Here is a 19,722-nt window from a genome sequence, read left to right on the forward strand (position 1 = left end):
CGTAAAACGTCACATCAAAACGTCACGTGGGCTTGTGAAATGTCGCGTAGGCCTTATTGTCACGTGAAAGCGTCAGGTAAAACGTTACATCAAACCGTCACGTGGGCTCGTGAAATGTCGCGTAGGCCTTATTGTCATGGGGAGCTCAGTCGCAAGAACTTATTGTCACAGCGCGACGTGAGGTAGTAACATCATGTCTTTGAATGAGTATAGACGTAAATTAGCAGAATTTAGAGAAAAACTGACACAGTTAAGAAGTCAGGTTTTATTTTATGAGGATAAAAATAAGGTTATAAAACAAATAGAGAACCTAACACTGGGAAGCAGCATAGACTGGACACCTAAGGAATTTAGCCAGCAGCTGCGACAAGAATATTCAAGTGCTGCGGATTACTTATTTAGGGAAACTCCAACAAGGCGAATTCATCCAATTACTATTAATGATGTTATCGACGCCGACGCCAACAACGATGAACAAAGAAAGCATGAAAAGTGAAATAGATAATGTTTTTGCAATGACTTGTGTAATATTAGCTTCAGTGTTTATTTTAATTATAAAGATTATATTTAAAATTGTTAAGAGAAAATTTGAATCATCATGTAATATAAGACTTGAACAATAAATAAGGCGTTTAAATAAAAAACCCATAACTCTAAAAAATATTTAGTTGAAAATAATGAAAATAAATGTTAGCAGATAATTTACATATCGCATAGGAAATAGCGGTTGAGGGTCTAATCGCATTACTATGCAATTTTCGTTATCATACCCACATTTTGTTATTGAGTTATATTTCTTATCATGTGCATAGAAAATGTTGGAATTTTTAAAACCAATGACAATGATAAAACTGAATATAATTTTGCACACGCACACTTTCTACAACACGTCATAGGGTGGGGCACGCAACCGTATAAATTTCAAAATCCACCTCAGGACGGTCTATTCCATAGTCTATTCCTTACTGTTAGTGTACTGTTGTGGTTCAACTAGTTTTGCAAGGTAAGTGTTCTCTTAATTATTTTTTGTTAAATATTTTTTTATTTTTCTTGTTTGATTTTGAATAAAACTTAATGTTTTCTGCTCTGCTATTTATAAAATCTCTTCATTCCAGCTGAGATTTATTATTTCGACATTAAATAATTATCTAATTGTCGACATTTTGAATGACATTTATTTTTTATTTTTTCGTAATTATTCGTTGTTAAAATCTTTTCGGTTTTTCAAGTTTTTGGTTAGCTATTTATATATTATTTTAGCACCTGATTGTCTACAAGACCTCATGTCAGCATGACAATTATTTTTTATTTTCTCGTAATTATTCTTTGTTAAATCTGTTCGGTTTTTTCAAGTTTTTGGTCAGCTATTTATAAAATTCCTTCATTTCAGATGAGATTTATTATTTTAGCACCTGATTGTCTACAAAAAAGACATGCTAGCATGACAATTATTTTTTTATTTTCTCGTAATTATTCGTTGTTAAATCTGTTCGGTTTTTTGGTTAGCTATTTATAAAATTCCTTTATTCCAGATGAGATTTATTATTTTAGCACCTGATTGTCTACAAGACCTCATGCCAGCATGGCAATTATTCTTTTTTATTTTCTCGTAATTATTCTTTGTTAAATCTGTTCTGTTTTTCTTTGATTTTTTTAATTAATGTTTTCTACTCTGCTATTTATCCCTTTATTCCAGATGATAGTTATTATTTCGACATCTGATTGTCTACAAACAAAAAAGACTTAATGTTAGCATGCTGAATGTCAATTATTCGTCATTCTTCGTAATTATTCTTTGTTAAATCTTTTCGTGTTTTGATTTTGAATACAACTCAATGTTTTTGCTTGGTTATTTATATCACTCCTTCATTTCAGATGGATTTATCAAAAATTAATGCCTCATCTGTCGTAGCGAGGAAACCCGTGAAGAAACTCAAAGAATTACCGATCGACATTCCAGTACCCATTACGGGAGCCAAAATTGTGAAGACAAAGTTTGGGCAAGCTGTTCTGTTAGATTTGGGGGAAGAGGTGGTGTTTCTACCGCCTAGAGTCACAGATACCTACAGCCCCGTCATTGAGGAGTTTTCGAGCGGGAAGTATTCGATAGTTTATCACGGCCTGGTGGACTGCGGCCAACAGTACCAGCCCATGACATCATTTAAAATTATCTAAGCGAAAATACTGAGAGAAAGAGAGGTAAGCAATATGGATATTGTTAACCAATGTAAAAATTTACTGTTATTCATCAAAAGAATCAGAAAGATAGTTTTTGATAAATTCACAGCTAAAGACAAAGAAATTTGGGTGAAACGCTTAACGAAACAAATCAAAACTTGTAATAAAGTAATAAAAAAACGCACTTTGCCTATAGGTACAATTAGAAAACTGCAAACGCATGTAGGACATTTTAAACATTTTAAACAGATTATTTTCAATAGACATGTCGGTATGGGGCTAGACAACAAACTAAAACATAGAGTTAAATGGGAAAATGTAGTTTCCGCGTTTAAAAGTCGAATTAAAACTGGAGTTATAGTTAATTTATGGCATAAGGACTTAGCACATTTCCTAAATGATTGTTATATTATTTTTAAAAATAAAATCAGAAAAATTTTAAAAGCAGATAAAGTTGTTAAAGTTAATGTTTGTTTTTGTGGAGAATTTATTAAAAAATCGGGGGAGGAGGAAATTGTAAATTTTAAATATTTTAATACAAAAAATGCTGTACTAGACGTATCTACCGATACAGAGCGGTGGTTTTTTGAGAATGTTAAAGATAAAATAAATCTTAAATTATCCGAGTTTCAGGAAAGGGACTCCGGTTTTGCATTAAATAGAATTGTATCTTTAGAAGTAAATATTAATCGATATGAAATTGGAAATGGTTCCTCGTATATTAAACTTCCTGAGAGTATTCAAAAAAAGCGTGCTTGTATTAATGTAAAAAATTCTGATCAAGCATGTTTTTATTGGGCAATAGTTAGTGCCCTCTATCCAGCTAAAGCACATAAAGAACTCCCATCCTCATACCCATGGTACAGTACAGTACTAAAAACAGAAGACCTAGAGGCACCAATGCCGTTACATCAAATTTCAAAATTTGAAAAATTAAATAATATATCAGTCAATGTATTTGCTTTAGAATTAATAGAAAATAATGAAAAGTCATTTTTCACAGTATATCCAGCTAGATTAACTAAAACAGTCGTTGCCAAACATGTAAATCTTCTTTTAATTCAGAATCACTATTTTCCTAAATTAAACGATTATGAAGCACCTCCAGTGGATAATGATAATTCAGAAATTAAGTACCACTACTGCCACATTACGGATATGTCTAAATTAGTTGCTGGTCAATTAAATAAAAGAAAGGCCAAATTATTTCTTTGCAATAGATGCTTAAATTATTTTTCAACTGAAGGGAAATTGTCGGAACATGAAAAAATGTGTGCAGATATGAATAATTGTAAAATGTCTTTTCCTAAATATGATGCTGTTAGTTTTAAAAATTATACTTATAAACAAACAACGCCATTTGTCATATATGCAGATTTTGAGTGCATGTTAGAAAAAGTTACAGACCTCCAAACATCCTGTTGTACTAAAAAATATCAAAAACATATTCCGTATAGTGCTGGATACTATGTAAAATGTAGCTATGATGAAAAGTTGTCTTTTTTTAAGAGTTATAGAGGCATTGACTGCATGGAGTGGTTTGCTAATGAATTACCAAATTTAGCTCAAAGTATTCATTCGAAAATTAAGAAAATTATACCAATGCAGGAAAACCCGAGTACCAGTAAAGCCACAAGGTGTCACATATGCGAAAAATGTTTTTCTCCTACAGATATCATTGTTAAAGACCACGACCATTTTACGGGGGAGTTCAGAAATTTCGCCCACCAAGCCTGTAATTTAAATTTCAAAAAATTGTTTGTCGTCCCAGTTATTTTTCACAATATGAGTGGCTACGACAGTCATTTTATAATTTCAGAGTTAAGCAAAAAAGGAGATATTAGTCTACTTCCAGTCAATAAAGAAAAATACATTTCATTTACACTTAACGATGCTGTTACTAATATAAAATTTCGATTTATTGATTCATTAAGATTTTTAGGAGCCTCTTTAGATGAATTGGTCTCAACATTAAATAAAAATGACTTTAAAATTTGCAAGCGAGAATTTAGCAGGTTAAGTGACGATGAATTTAAATTAATAACTAAAAAAGGGGTATTTTGCTATGATTTTATTGATTCTTGGGAAAAATTAAACATTACCGATTTACCTCCAATAGAGGCATTTTATAATAAGCTAAACGATACGAATCTTACAGATGAGAAGTATGCTCATGCTAAAATAGTTTGGGATACCTTTAACATTGAAAATTTAGGTCAATATTCAGATTTGTACTTAAAAACCGATATTGTGCTTTTAGCAGATGTTTTTGAAACTTTCCGCAAAAAATGTTTTATAACTTATGGGTTAGATCCAGCCTGGTACTACACAATGCCCGGTTATTCTTGGGATTGTATGTTGAAATACGTGGGGTGTAACCTCGAGTTATTGCGTGACGTTGACATGATACTATTTATGGAGAAAGCAATTCGTGGAGGAATTTCAGTATGTAGCGGTAGAATGTCGGAGGCCAATAATAAGTACATGTCTAATTATGACCCCGCACAGCCCTCAAAATACTTAATGTATTTTGATGTCAATAATTTATATGGGTGGGCTATGGGAGAACCCTTACCCTACGGAGGGTTCGAATGGATGGATGCCAAAGACATTGATGTTATGTCTGTACCTGATGACTCTCCCGTAGGGTACATGTTACAAGTTGACTTGGACTATCCTCGCCAATTACATGATCTGCACTCAGATTTTCCATTCGCTGCCGAACACCGCAAAGCTTTGGGTTCAAATCATACTAAACTAATGACAACACTTTATAATAAAAAAGAATATATCGTTCATTATAGAAATTTAAAACAAATGCTGGCTAATGGGTTAGTTTTAAAAAAGATTCATAAAATTTTGAAATTTAAGCAGTCTGCGTGGCTGCGACCCTACATAGAATTAAATACTCGACTTAGAGCTGCAGCTACGAACGATTTTGGAAGAAATTTATACAAATTGGCCAATAATAGTGTATTTGGAAAGACTATGGAGAATATAAGGAAACATAGAATAGTAAAACTAGTCAGATCATGGAATGGGCGATATGGTGCTAAAAATTTAATTTCTAGTGCCAGGTTTCATAGCAGAAAGATATTTAATGAAAATTTAGTAGCTATAGAACTGATTAAATCAGATCTAGTTTTTAATAAACCCTTATACATTGGCATGACTGTTTTAGATATATCAAAATTATGTATGTACCAATTTCATTACGACTATATGCTTCCAAAATTGGGCGCAGATAAATGTAATTTAATGTATATGGATACCGATAGCTTTATTTATGAACTGTACTGTCATGATGCATATGAGGAAGTAATAAAACAAGATCTATCAAAATTTGATACATCCGATTACGCTGTAGATAATATCTATAATATTCCTCGCGTAAATAAAAAAGTTTTAGGAGTAATGAAAGATGAAAATAAAGGAGAAATTATGACAAAATTTGTGGGATTACGATCAAAAATGTATACTTTTAAAGTTCAATCTGGTCGAATCACTAAAAAAGCAAAAGGGACTAAATATAATATAGTAAAAAATGTTATAAAATTCGATGATTATGTAAACTGTTTAAATGATTTTAAGGAACAAACTGCTACTCAACACTCCATTCGGTCATATAGCCATAACGTCTATAGTATAGAACAAACAAAAATTGCGCTAAGTCCTTATGACGATAAAAGATATTTAATTCCAAATAGTTTTAGAACCCTACCATTGGGACATTACAGTATTTTAGAATAGATTTTTTTTTGTAGATGAATGTTCCATCATTGACCGACCTGTCTATCAAAAAAATCTGTGAAACAACAGTATCAGCATCATATTTCATCGAGCAGTCCCCCTTGCCGTGGACATTAACAAAAATAATATTAAAAAAATTTCCTTTATATAAATGGGAAACGATGATAAGCAGTGCTAAAAATGATCCTATTCCTTCATATAAAGGAATAGAATTTATTGCTTGCTCTAAACACATACCGTCACATTTAAGAAATGTCGTATTAGGAAAGTCAGATTGGGGGAGTATATTTGAAGATGAACACTCCAGTTATTGTGTATGGGCTAATGGATATTATCTTAAGCAGCATCGCCTAAACGTATGTAAATCATGTTTTTTTGCATTCAAAAATGCTCATGAGACCTTAAATAAATTTTTACTGGTGCGTTACGACCATACTCACGAAGTTTATGATGCTGATGATATCGTTGAATGCGTATATCAGCAACCATATTATTGGTGCAATAGTTGCTTTACTCAAGTTTTATTCGATTTAAAAGATTACGAGTCTTGCGTTAATGCATTACATGAAATGCCTAGAAATAACAGGTTTGATGATTCTGAACCAGAAGTCTGAAGTAGGCAGTAATATTGATTCTTTTTTAAGGAACAAACTGCTACTCAACACTCCATTCGGTCATATAGCCATAACGTCTATAGTATAGAACAAACAAAAATTGCGCTAAGTCCTTATGACGATAAAAGATATTTAATTCCAAATAGTTTTAGAACCCTACCATTGGGACATTACAGTATTTTAGAATAGATTTTTATTGCAGAAGAACGTTGAAATGTCTCACAGATGTGTTACACCAGACCTATGGACCCCCGCTAATCTGCAACAAATAGCAGCCAATAAAATTTATTGGGATGTAGTTGATGCTAATACAAAGACATTTACGCTTCCAAGTGGAGAGCAACATCCTCTCCCTCAAGATGTGATTGGTATTGAACGATGGTACAGCAAGCAAGGATGTACCGCGAATTTTAAGATTCCCAAGCAAATACGATTCAGTTTAAACGTAAATTGTATAAGAGAATTAAAACTACAAATTGTGAAGAACTGTGAAAAAGTGATGTCATGCGGGTGTCGAAGATGCGGGGCTCCCTATGGATTCCCCCCAATTTACAAAAAATAGCGAATACAATCCTAAGTAAATTGTCTAAGAGAATTAAAACTACAAATTGCAAATATATAAAAATTGATTTTTGAGACGAATTATGTTCATAAGCTACTATCTCTCTTTTGTACTAAACGCATAACAATATCCACGTGCTATCTCTCTCTTTCTTGTATATATATTGTAAAATAGTTTGTAATATATATATTATGGTAAAATAAAAACTCTAAATTGGTATTTTTTTTTTATTTATTCAAATCATTAATTACCCTAATTTTATAAAAATAAATGAACTCCCTAAGAGCATTGTTTGTCATATCATCTGACATTATAGAACAAAAAGCATACAATATTTGCAAGGGGTTTAAACTATCTGCAGCATTTTTACAAAAATCTAAAACATTATAATAATATTCACAAAAGTTCAAATTTTCTAACAACTGCATACGAGGCGATAGCACACTAGTGTTAAGTTCAACAATTTGCTTCACTTCTTCTTCATCCATATAGTACTCCACACCATGCTTCTTAACAATAATGAATTTACAATCATCGTAAACTATCGGGGTAACAGTGCAGTATTCTTCGCATGGAAAAGTTGGGTGCATGAGGTCATCAGTTGATTGGAAAAAATCAATTAGTTGTTGTGTAATGATTGAAATAAAGGAATACCATTCGTATGCGCTGAGTGATATTCTGGTTGGTTTATATTGCTGAGATAAAATCACTGCAGGCGAAAATGATCTTGCAGGGCTTATACCACATTGTACTTCATAGCCCGATAACGTGTATTTTGTTGCAAGCAGGTAGAAAACTTCTGATTTGGCGGCAGCCTCATAATTTTCCAAAGCTCTATCTAATTCTTGATTATAGTCTTCGTTGCTAGGCATATCGATGCTAAATTCACAACCACCTGAGGAATACCCACTATCTTGAGAGCCACCTGAAGAATACCCACTATCTTGAGAGCTCATGTTCACTTGTACTGACATTGATACTGAAGCATGAGTTCTTTTATATTCCCCTACTCCTTGTGGTAAAAACAACCTCTTTGCAAAAAATGTATTGCTACGCGGCGGATTAAAAGATAGATCCTCCTAAACTACGTCATTAACGTTAATCCAGCTGTTATGTTTGCTGTCCATACCGAGCCATTTCACATACATCTTATTGCCTTTTCGTCTAAGTACTTTTTCAACCAAGTAAATGTCAGGGTTTAATGTTTTCTGTAATTCTTCTTCGTAAAACCCCCCGCTAATCGGTATACCGTGCATGTCTTCAAGCAAATACGTTATAGGATTTGTTATCTTAACTTTTACAATTTTAAATAATTCCGTCGTCCAATTGGGCGTGTAGGCCTTTTCAAATAAATGTTTTGTCTTTGAGACACGCACAATGTCACCAATTTTATATTTTCTTGGACCAGCAATTTTTAAATGACTATAACTCTTGTTTAAAATAGCTTTTTCGTTGGATTTGTTGACCTGAGATGGTGTGTATCCCGTTTTACTGTGCCTTGTATTGTTGTATTCCTCGGTAATTACAGGTAGAGCTTCTAACCATTTGTATGATCCATGTAAACTGAAATACTTGTACAACTTTGCTTTTAACGTTCTAATGACTCTTTCACAAATGGCGGCTTTTTTAATCGTGTAGGTGCTGTAATGATTAATTTCGTGTTTTTTCATTAAATTTTGAAATTTTCTGTTATAAAATTCTGTTCCCTGATCGGATTGGAGGTTCTTCGGAAGTCGTCGAGTATGGGCGAGAATATCCGAAAATGCTTGAGTAATTTCCTCGCCAGTCTTGGTCTTTAGAGGGCGTGTCCAAACATATTTTGAAAAACAATCAATTACGACTAGTATTAGTTTAAAATTTTTATTTTGGTGTGCGTAAGGACGCATTTCGGCCAAATCCATTTGCCACAAGTCATCGATTCCTTTGATTATTGTTCGTCGACGAGGATAGATTTTTCGTGCTGGTTTATGCAATTCGTTCACCACCTGTTCCTTTTCTGTAGACATTTTCTTATTAACGACCAGCATCTACATCTACAACATGTGTGCGCAATAGATCAATATTACGTACTATATCCTGTAATGTTTGCTCCACTTGTTTTAACCTCTGTTCCATCTTCATATCGTGCATCGTATGGTTTGCAAGTGTTTCTGCAGCTTCTTTTATGCTTTTATCCGCATCCTTTTTTAGTGTATTCACATCATCTTTGATTATTTTTTTCAATTTTTGCTCGAGAAGTGGAACTGTGGTTTTATGAAGCTCTTCTCTTACTTGATTTAGTTCGATCGCTAAATGTGGAACTGTGGTTTTATGAATTTCTTTTTGTACTTCGTTTAGTCCGACGGCTAAATCCTGTATATCATTAGTTTTTTGTTGCAACAACTTATTTATATTGTTCTCCGTATCCTTTTTTAGTGTATTCATAGCATCTGCGATTATTTTTTGTAGCTTTTGCTCGAGCAGTGGAACTTCTTTTCTTACTTCGTTTAGTCCGATTGTTAAATCTTTTATATTAATAGATTTTTGATCTAATATCGCATCATGGGCTTTAATTATTGGAAAGTATACGCTACGCATCTCATTTATTAGATTATCAACGTATTTTTTCGTTGCAGCATCACTATATTCTGATGGGTCCTTAACATTACAAATTTTCACATTTTCGGCATTAATGTTTCCGGCAGGAGTATGTGGAAATGTAACTCGTACTGCCTTTTGGGTGATACTGTTACGAGAGTGATGACCGAATTTGTCGACACTCATAATGGAAATGATGCCATCATTCTCAGTTACTCTATTATATTGGCTTCTTTTAGTTCATTGATGATAGCCACGATTTCGTTGTCGTGAGATGTGTTGCCGGCGTCTTTCGAAGCCACCAAGAGTTTAAGACGATCAACTAACTCATTGACGTCATCCCAATAAATATACTCTAAGGGTGCAGCGTTGTATGTTAAACGAGAGTCATCCAACCCCGTTCCTTTGACCGTAGATGAAGATGCTGACCGAGCTGTTTTCGTTCTGTGGTCGAGTTCTTTTTGTGATCGAGTTGCATGCTTTTTCATTGTTGCATCAGATGGTTTGAATAGAGGTTTAATAATAGAATGATATTTTTCTCCGCTGGAACCTTTAAGGCGTCCTAAGGTATCCAGATGAATCTCTGTGTTAATCAGCAGTGTTTTATACTTTTGTAAATCCTCATCATTATACTGTTCTGGGTTTGGGTTGGCATAAAATAAAAGGTGATATAGGCCTGGCGTACCACTTAACCTACGTTCTTCAAAATCCCGTTCTCGAATTATTACTATGTCTCCATTGTCTTTGTCAAAGTTTATTCGACGTTTTCCCAATATCCAGCCACTAATACTATCGTAAAATGGACCATAGTTTTTATCGATTTTATCGTCTTTTATCAAATATTCTTTTATGTACTTGTGACTTATTGGAGGATAGTGGTCGATATATTCGTCTGTGGCGTCCATCGGAATCTCGTTAGAACCGGAGATTGGCTCTTGAATGTTTTCATCAGGTGCCTCGGGTGCATCAAGAAATACATCCTCATCCTCCTCCTTTTTCACCTCTTCTTTTTTAACATGTCCAAACTTGTTAGTGATAGTATGATGTAACGTTTTTGATGATTGAGCAATATCCTTGAGAGGCTTCGAGATTGGTTTAAAAAGTTTATTTAGTGACTCATCTTGCTCTGTTCTACCTAACTTCAATGCCAAATATTTTTTGCGAATTGATCTAGCCAATTCGGTAACTTTCTTCTTGCGAAGGGCAATGGCGACCGTATCATCTGGCATTTTGCTGGCGACTAAACAAACATCTTACAATTTTATATATTTATCAAATCCTTTGCGATATCGTCCATTGTTGAGAGCAAAATCTTTCATAATTACCACAGTACCATACCTATCTCTCCAACATTCTGAACACATTTTTTTAAATTCATCAAATGACATGTCTGGCGATACGTGTTCATCAAATATATGTTTCAAATTTATCTCGTCTTGCTTGAACAGCACAATCATGTTACAATTGTCTCTTATTAGCTGCTTAGGTATTTTTGAATATGTTTGGCATAAGTAAGCCGCATCGATATCTTTATGTCTGCACATGGAATAATACTCACGAATCTTGTGTTGGCCATCACATGCGACATCGTCAAATAAAAACACAGAGTTTGGTTGAGCTTTGTTGGGATCAATAATTTCTTCATTGTCTTTAAATGGAAAATACCCTACACCTTTGACTTGCGCTAATGCATCTCGCAATAGTTGGTATTTCGGTTGAAAGAGGGATTTTGAATAAACATAGACATTTTTAAACTTGACGCCATTTGGACTAAATAAAAGTGATAGCATGGCGTTAGTTTTTCCACATCCACTTGGACCACAAATAATGGCTCTGAATGAGTTTGGTAATAATTTTCCATGTTTACTGTTGGTTGCTTTCTGTACAATATCTAGATTATCAATTGGTAACGTCTGCTCTTGTTGAATGACTCTCATCGTGTGTTAAACATAGTAACAATATGAACAATATATTACCAATGTCACCAAATGCATGACCATCAGTCCAATGTTGGTGTTCAAAGGGGAAGGTCTTTTGAACTCTCTAATTAATAAACTTCCAGTTGAGCTTCATATTCCTGGTTATCAGTATTGTGGACCTGGAACAAAACTAAAAAAACGTCTTGCACGCGGAGATCCGGGAATTAATCCTTTAGACGCAGCTTGTAAACAACACGATATCGCTTATTCGCATCATACATCTCTCGAAGAACGTCACAAGGCCGATAAAGAATTGGAAGATAGGGCTTGGGAGCGATTCAAGTCTAAGGACGCTAGCTTTGGCGAAAAAAGTGCTGCTTTACTTGTAACCGGTGGAATGAAAACGAAAAGAAAGTTGGGAATGGGATGTCCTCGTCGTCGTGGAAGAAAGGGACGTTATTCTTTCAATCGGGATGTGGTACCTAAAATTGCAAAGTCCATGAAGAGAGGAGCATCGTTAAGAGATACTGCTTTGACAGCTGTACGAATAGCAAAATCGGTAATTAAAAAACTTGGTGGACGAAAAACAGTTGATCTTCCACGAGTGTTGCCACTAAAATCTGGAGGTTTCCTACCCCTCATACCCCTATTTGCAGGTCTTTCTGCATTGGGGGCTTTAGCCGGTGGTGCAGCAGGGGTGGCGAAGACTGTGGTTGACGCAAAGAACGCCCAAAAGAAATTGGAAGAGGATATGCGCCATAATAAGGCGATGGAACACATCGGCTCAGGTCTGTACTTGCGTAAGAAACCAAGAGGCGGATTCGGTTTGTATCTGAAAAAAAACTTCCAATAAAGCTACCCAATCGTCCGCTGTACGACTTAGAGATTGCGCATTACGCGAAAACACTTAAAATCCCACATTTTCGAGGTGTTTTCATGAATGACACTCTGCCTAGACACGGTCCTCGAAAACGTGAATGCGCAATAGTTAATCTAGATGCATCATCACACAGCGGAACACATTGGGTAGCATATAGAAAGATAAACAACGACGTAGAGTATTTCGATTCATTTGGTAATTTGAAGCCGACCAAAGAACTTGTTAAATATCTAGGTACACATACAAAAATTTTCTATAATAACCATCAGTATCAAACCTACAATCAAATCATTTGTGGACATTTATGCCTAAAGTTTTTATATAATGGAGCATATTAAAGGCATGGAACTGCTTCTGGACCATATGTTTCACAAAAAACGTTTTGAAGGATTCAGTGAAGAAGAACTAAAATTAATACCGCTAGATTATATTATACGAACTGTAGAACCTACAGAATTGTTATATATATGGCATAAATTGCCTGGGGAATATCGACAAGAATTTAACCTGCAGATACTACTTCCCTGCTTCGTGCATTACAACAGACCTGATTGGAGGACTCATTGTGATGGCCCACCCGGTTCTCAAGCATCTTGTCATTTATGTAAACTTGCTTTAGAACAAATAAAAAAAATGTGAATAAATTTGTTTTTTTACTGTATATAAACCTATTAATCTCTTGACCTGAATCAGTCATCATGTCGCAGTTGTTGAGAGTAAACAGCACGAATAACATATTCTCGTTTCAACCTACCACACCGATCGTATTAGATCCGAAAAAAGATTACGAAATAGCTCTTCGATTTTTCCATTCTTACAACAGTATACCAAACATCGAAAATTGCAAGTTTTATTACTACGATGTCAATAACCGAGTGCAACATTTTGATTTCCCCGATGGATGTTATGAAATTATCGATATTGAGGAATACATACAAAAGAAATTGGGGGCTGCCAATACATCTAAACCTGACATGATATTTAGTCTAAAACCTAACCACAATACGTTGCAGTGCGAAATCTTCAGTCAATTTAAAATTTCATTTCAACCAAATGACAGTCTTGGTACAATATTAGGGTTTTCTCCCGTAATACTAAATCCTAGACAGACACATTCTTCAGATCTACCTGTTAGGATTATTAAAGTATCTAGCATACGCTTTGAATGCAACATTAGTACCGGAGCCTTTGACGGTAACAGACCTGCTCACACGCTCTACGAATTTGTCATACAATCAAATCCTGGGTACGCAATTGACGAAACCCCTCACAATTTGTTGTATTTACCTGTTGTGCCACAGCGTGAAATTACCAATATCACTGTGTTGGCAGTCGATCAAGAAGGACGACCTGTGAACTTTAGAGGAGAAGAGAGCACATTGGTGCTGGAACTTAGATCAAAAAGCAGATGGGATTAGTAATAGAACAATCTACCCAGAGAACGCCATTAGTTGTGCAACCATCTCAGCAGCAATATCTTAAACAATCTACCTACAGAACACCATTAGTTGTGCAACCATCTAAGCAGCAACATCTTACGTCCGCAAACAAATTGTTTTTACAAACGTTGGGTTTTAAACTGAAAAAATGACTACAATGTATGGAAAGAGAGCGCGTTCAAACAACATCACAATGCCTCCAATATTTGATATTTATCGTAAGCCAATATTTGATGAATCGATTCGAAAGGCTGAATACCGAACTTATGCGCCATTCATCAAATCATTCAACTGCAATGATATTGTCGAATTTAGCATTAATCAAGTTGACTCGTTTTTTGCAATGAGCGAAACCTTGTTATGCATTAAAGGATCACTCGAAATAACTGGAAATGGTGGCGTCAAACTAGCAAATAATGTGGGTGCCTTCCTTTTCGATTCGTGTACGTACAGCGAAAGCGCAAGGGAGATGGAAACAGTGCGGGATCCTGGCATCGTAAGTGCTGTACGTGCCATGACATGTTATACGCAAGAAGATTCTAATTATATGGTTATGGCTGGATGGAATTACCCTAAGGATCCAATTCTAAACGCTGCAGATCATTCATTCAGCATACAGATGCCTCTTAAGCATGTTTTCAACATTTTTAATGATTATCCATTGATTACGTGTGGTCGTCAAACAATAAGACTAGTTCGAGCTCGAAATGATAACGATTGCATAGTTATTACAGAAAAACAAAACGCTGACAAAACTACAACTGTTACAACCGCTAAGATTAACATTACCAATATTGAGCTTAGAGTGAAGCACATATTCCCCAATGATGATATTAAATTGGAACTCATGAAATCTATTCAACAAGATCAACCTATAGTTATTCCGTTTAGAAAGTGGGAATTACATGAATTACCTGCTATTACGAGAGGTGCCAGGCGTGAAGTTTGGGCTGTTAAAACTAGCACATCAGTTGAAAGACCTCGTTATGTTATTGTTTTCTTTCAAACCAACAAACGCGACAAGATTACAGCTGATCCTACTTTATTTGACAATGTCAACATCCAAAGTATTAGATTATCGTTAAATGGAGAATACTGGCCAAACGAGAGAATGCAATTGGATTTTAGCAAAACCGATTACAATGAAGCCTATTTTAACTATACCGAATTTTATCCTAGCTACATACATTCCCAACAAAAACGACCTCTACTCGATTTCTCAGCTTTTAAGAATCGTGCATTGTTCGTTATCGATTGTTCGAAACAAGAAGAAAGCATGAAAGCATCCACCGTTGACGTAAAACTCGATATTGAAGCGAATAACGGTTTTCCCGACAATACCAAGGCCTATTGTATTATTATTCACGACTGTGTAATGGAGTACTTCCCTCTCACCGAAATTGTAAAAAGTCTAAATTAGATGCATGAGGTGTCAGTAGTACACGAGCAATCATCATGAGAATAGCATTCGTAGATATTCAGGGATTCGTTGTGGATGGGTGGTTTGTTCCTAAAGAACTTTCCATTGAAATAGGTTATAAACGAAGTCATTACATCTTTTTGCCTCCGAAACCATTCAATGCGCTAAGTAATGTGGATAAGAAGACCGCATCATACGTGGAGAAGAATCTGCTAGGCATCCGGTACTCTGATGGAGAAGTTGAACTATCTGAAATAAATAAGATACTGCAAACCGAGTTGTTATATACAGCTGACTGTATCTACGTTCGAGGGAAACAAAAAGCAGAATATTTGGATAAGAAACGCCACGTTTTTGGAATTTTTCCTCATATTATTGATGTTTGCAAGTTCGATGGTACGCCTCGTGCTGCTGGAAATCTTGGTTTTACTGCAAACCCCCCATGTCATGCCGCTGGATTATTTTCATGTGCAGAAACAAATGTGAATCGCCTGCGTGACTGGTTTGTCAATAAAATAATGCCAATGTAATTTTTCTGTGTACAAAATAAATATTTTTTAAAGTTATGGGTTTTTTATTTAAACGCCTTATTTATTGATCAAGTCTTATATTACATGATGATTCAACCATGACAATAAGGCCTACGCGACATTTCACGAGCCCACGTGACGTTTTGACGTGACGTTTTTACGTGCTTTGACGTGACGTTTTACGTGACGTGCTTTGACGTGACGTTTTACGTGACGTGCTTTGACGTGACGTTTTCACGTGCTTTGACGTGACGTTTTACGTGACGTGCTTTGACGTGACGTTTTCACGTGACATTTCACAAGCCTACGTGACGTTTTGATGTGACGTTTTTACGTGACGCGTTGACGTGCTGTGTTCCTTTTTAGTTCTTTTAATAAAAAAATTGCATTATGTTGTTGTTTTATTTAAATTCCAAAATTACCAGCCGCGCGCTTCGTATCTACGAGATCCGCGAAAAACTTAAGGTACCGACCGCGCATCTGCTTCGCGTTCCGCGAAAAATTAAGGTACCGATCGCACATCTGGTATCGCGCACCGCTGCGCCGCTGTGTTCCTTTTAAGTTCTTTTAATAAAAAAATTGCATTATGTTGTTGTTTTATTTAAATTCCAAAATTACCGCGCGCTTCGTATCTACGAGATCCGCGAAAAACTTAAGGTACCGACCGCGCATCTGCTTCGCGTTCCGCGAAAAATTAAGGTACCGATCGCACATCTGGTATCGCGCACCGATCGATCAGCGCTAGAACGCCGTCACATCGGAACGCGCCCCATCGGACGTCGTCACATCGGAAAGCGCCCTTTTGACACTATGCCGCCATGTTTTTTTGTATTCGTTATCTCCCGCCCATTCCAACGAGCCGTCGTACGTTTAAATCGGACCAATAGCAGCAGAGATACCATGTTTCTCTCTCTAACACACATACTTTCCTATATCAGCTGTGACATCACATACCTCTCTCTCTAACACACAGAATTCCCTATATCTGTAGTGACACCCGTTTAGATCATCTACTAGTGTCATTTTTGGTTTTATTTTGCCATTGTGTGAACGCGATCTGTACTCATAAAAGCTTATCCGATGGCTAAATCTACTTATGCTAGAGTTCCGCTACACATACAATGACATCACGGCGTTCTTTTTTAGATGAGATAACTACAAAAAATTAAACCAGACACCGACAAAGAGATTTCTTAATTTTGCACCTGACATATGGCTTCAGCCTCACTTTATTGTCCCTGGCGGTAGATTGGAATATCTCGCCGAAATTATCAACTGTTTCATGCCATGCGAATGCGAACGAATTTTTGTTTGAGTGGAATTTTAAATTAAACGTGAAAAGGTTATGGTATTAGGAATGGCTTATATCATGTAGAATCAAATTATTTGTTCTCTCAATTTACAGTTCGGAATAGCCTCAATAATTGTACTTCGAAATTAAGTTTATTTGACGTGTCGACTTCCACTACGGAAATCGTTATCAAAATACAAAACATTAATAAATTAAACAAAAAATGTTGTTTTTTTTAAGAAATATAAGCAATATTTAAGCTTTATAAGCAATTATGCTTAAATTGAAGAAAAAATCTTCTGTGTAAAGGTATATTTATTTGAAAACCCCAATAAAGGGCTACATTAAAAACAGAACGTTTTCGCTCTAAAGAGAGTATCATCAGTGTTCTTTGCAAGCTCTACATGCTAAGCCACCAAAAATACATGGGTAAAACCCTTAAAATGTCGACTAAAAGTCTTACATTAGCATGTTTTATACTAAATCCTGGCGACGGATGAAATTTAGAGAGATACCTCAAAGCATTATATGACTATTCCACGAAACATCGCGAATGAATGACAGATCGAAAAACTAAAAAATTCATGCTGAATACTTCTCAAAAATCTATCTAATGATACCAAACACGACTTCCCACGGAGAGGTGTGGGGCGTAAATTTTAAATTTTAAATACGAATCCCGCGATATTTCGCGAAATGAACATCAGATCGAAAAACTGGAAAATACACTTATTCAATATTTTTGAAAAATCTATCGAATGGCACCAAACACGACCCACACGGAGGTGGGGTGAGGGGTTACTTTAAAATTTTAAATAGGAACCCCCATTTTTTATTACAGATTCGGGTTCCTTACGTAAAAATAAGTAACTTTTATTTGAGACATTTTTCGAATTATGGATAAATGGCGCTATAATCGGAAAAAACGATTGTTGGAAATGGAAAATTAAATTAAAAATGGAAAGTCCCCACTAAAATGGAAAACTTTACTTAACTTTTTTTTGGTTTTAGAACCTACTTTTCACAACCCAATAGGTCCCCAAAGCGCTCGAGTGACTGCATATTTAGCATACTTTCCTCCCCTACTACAATTAAATAGTAGATGATACTAAATTCTCACCTCGACACCTTACGGTATAAGAGGATCATCGATTATGTTTATGTTACTAAATTCTCATGTTAGTGATCCCATAGTAATCGCGAAGAAAAAATCAGGAAAAAACGAGTAAAAAGATAGTATCATTAGTGAATGGTCATGTATTAAGGATAAAGATAATGTATTTGATTTTTTGGTGGTTTCCACGAATGTAATTTTTTACACTTCCGTCAGGTCGAGCTGATGTCCTTTTCGTTGTGTTCCTTTAATAAAGGTATTCATCGGATACTGTATATTTGTACCTCTATTAACATTTTTGTCGTCCGCTCTTTGTTTATCGTACTACACAGTTTTTTGTATACTCTTCCGCTTCGTCATTTTTTTCTCTATTGATGGAACATGGAACTGAAATATCCAATTTATTAATCTCGGCTGATATTCTATTTCATTAGTTACTATAATTTTCGCATCACAGAATAGTTCCACGTATAAGTAGCAGGAACATATTCATATTATTCCTTTTGAAATCCCGTTAGACTATAAACATCCTGTATAAAAATTTCCGTTGTGATACTTTTCACTTAACGTTTTTACAACAACTGGTTTTGTCCTTATATTGATTTAAAATTAATGTTTTGTTTAATGCCCAATAAGTTTGAAACGACTTTACAGTCATGTTTACGATAACAATAAACTGTTAGATTTATGAACACATTGTATATATCCACTCGATAAAGTTTTAATAAACTAACTACATCCACGTAGAGCGGAATTATGAAAACTGTAGATATCTCGACCTGCACCTACGACAAATTTTATGACACTGTATTAGAATCATAGTATGTCTACAGCAGGGGTGGGCAAAAGCCGGCCCGCGGCCCGGATTCTGCCCTTTTACTTATTTTATCTTATATCTATTATACAGCGTGTCTACTTAAGTTGGAAACATATGGGAAACTTTTTTATTATTAATTTTACGAAAAAAAGTTATTTTTCATAAAAAGTTCTGCATACTCTAGAACCTATGATTCAATCATCATATATCAAATTTTATCAATATTATACGAGGTATGTCAAAAAATGTGAATTTCGTTCAGGAGTAAAGTACTTTTATATACATCAATATCGAAAATTCTTATTATGAAAAGTGTTTTGGATTTAAAAACTAAAATCAAATATGCAATTACATGCTTCTATTTGAAAAAAAAATATTTTTCAAATTTTTCTCAAATTTATGGATACTTAACTTGGTTTTTATTTATTACACATATGATAACTCTTTTATTATTAGTTTTAAGAAAAAAAGTATTATTTATAAAAAGCTTTGTATGTCCTCACACCTAAACTGCAACCATCAGATATCACATTTTATACGAGGTATGTCAAAAAATGTGAATTTCATTTAGGAGTAAAGTACCTTTATATTTCACAATATTTTAATTATTGATATAGACTTCTTAGAATAT

General features: G+C 35.0%; 3 protein-coding genes across 4 annotated transcripts; all 3 read left to right on the forward strand.

The window, feature by feature from the left end:
* Positions 1–953: 953 nt before the first annotated feature.
* Positions 954–7,303, forward strand: LOC126888474 (uncharacterized). 2 transcript variants are annotated; one of them, XR_007699571.1, is made up of 3 exons: positions 954–1,003; positions 1,876–2,199; positions 5,943–7,295. XR_007699571.1 is itself a non-coding variant. In XM_050656805.1 (2 exons), the coding sequence occupies exon 2, from the start codon at positions 5,943–5,945 to the stop codon at positions 6,540–6,542; it is 600 nt and encodes a 199-aa protein (XP_050512762.1). In that variant the 5' UTR covers positions 1,822–2,199; the 3' UTR covers positions 6,543–7,303. The 2 variants fall into 2 exon arrangements, 1 of the variants encoding a protein (XP_050512762.1); XM_050656805.1 differs by lacking the exon at positions 954–1,003 and having other exon boundaries at positions 1,822–2,199; positions 5,943–7,303.
* Positions 7,304–11,665: 4,362 nt separating this feature from the next.
* Positions 11,666–12,885, forward strand: LOC126888473 (uncharacterized). The gene has a single exon (XM_050656804.1). The coding sequence runs from the start codon at positions 11,674–11,676 to the stop codon at positions 12,451–12,453; it is 780 nt and encodes a 259-aa protein (XP_050512761.1). The 5' UTR covers positions 11,666–11,673; the 3' UTR covers positions 12,454–12,885.
* A 1,191-nt stretch (positions 12,886–14,076) lies between these two features.
* On the forward strand, positions 14,077–15,339 carry LOC126888497 (uncharacterized). Its single transcript, XM_050656834.1, has one exon. The coding sequence runs from the start codon at positions 14,077–14,079 to the stop codon at positions 15,337–15,339; it is 1,263 nt and encodes a 420-aa protein (XP_050512791.1).
* Positions 15,340–19,722: the final 4,383 nt, after the last annotated feature.

The sequence above is a fragment of the Diabrotica virgifera genome, chromosome 7 (genome assembly GCF_917563875.1).
Source record: "Diabrotica virgifera virgifera chromosome 7, PGI_DIABVI_V3a".
In the NCBI taxonomy this organism is placed as follows: Eukaryota; Metazoa; Arthropoda; class Insecta; order Coleoptera; family Chrysomelidae; genus Diabrotica; species Diabrotica virgifera.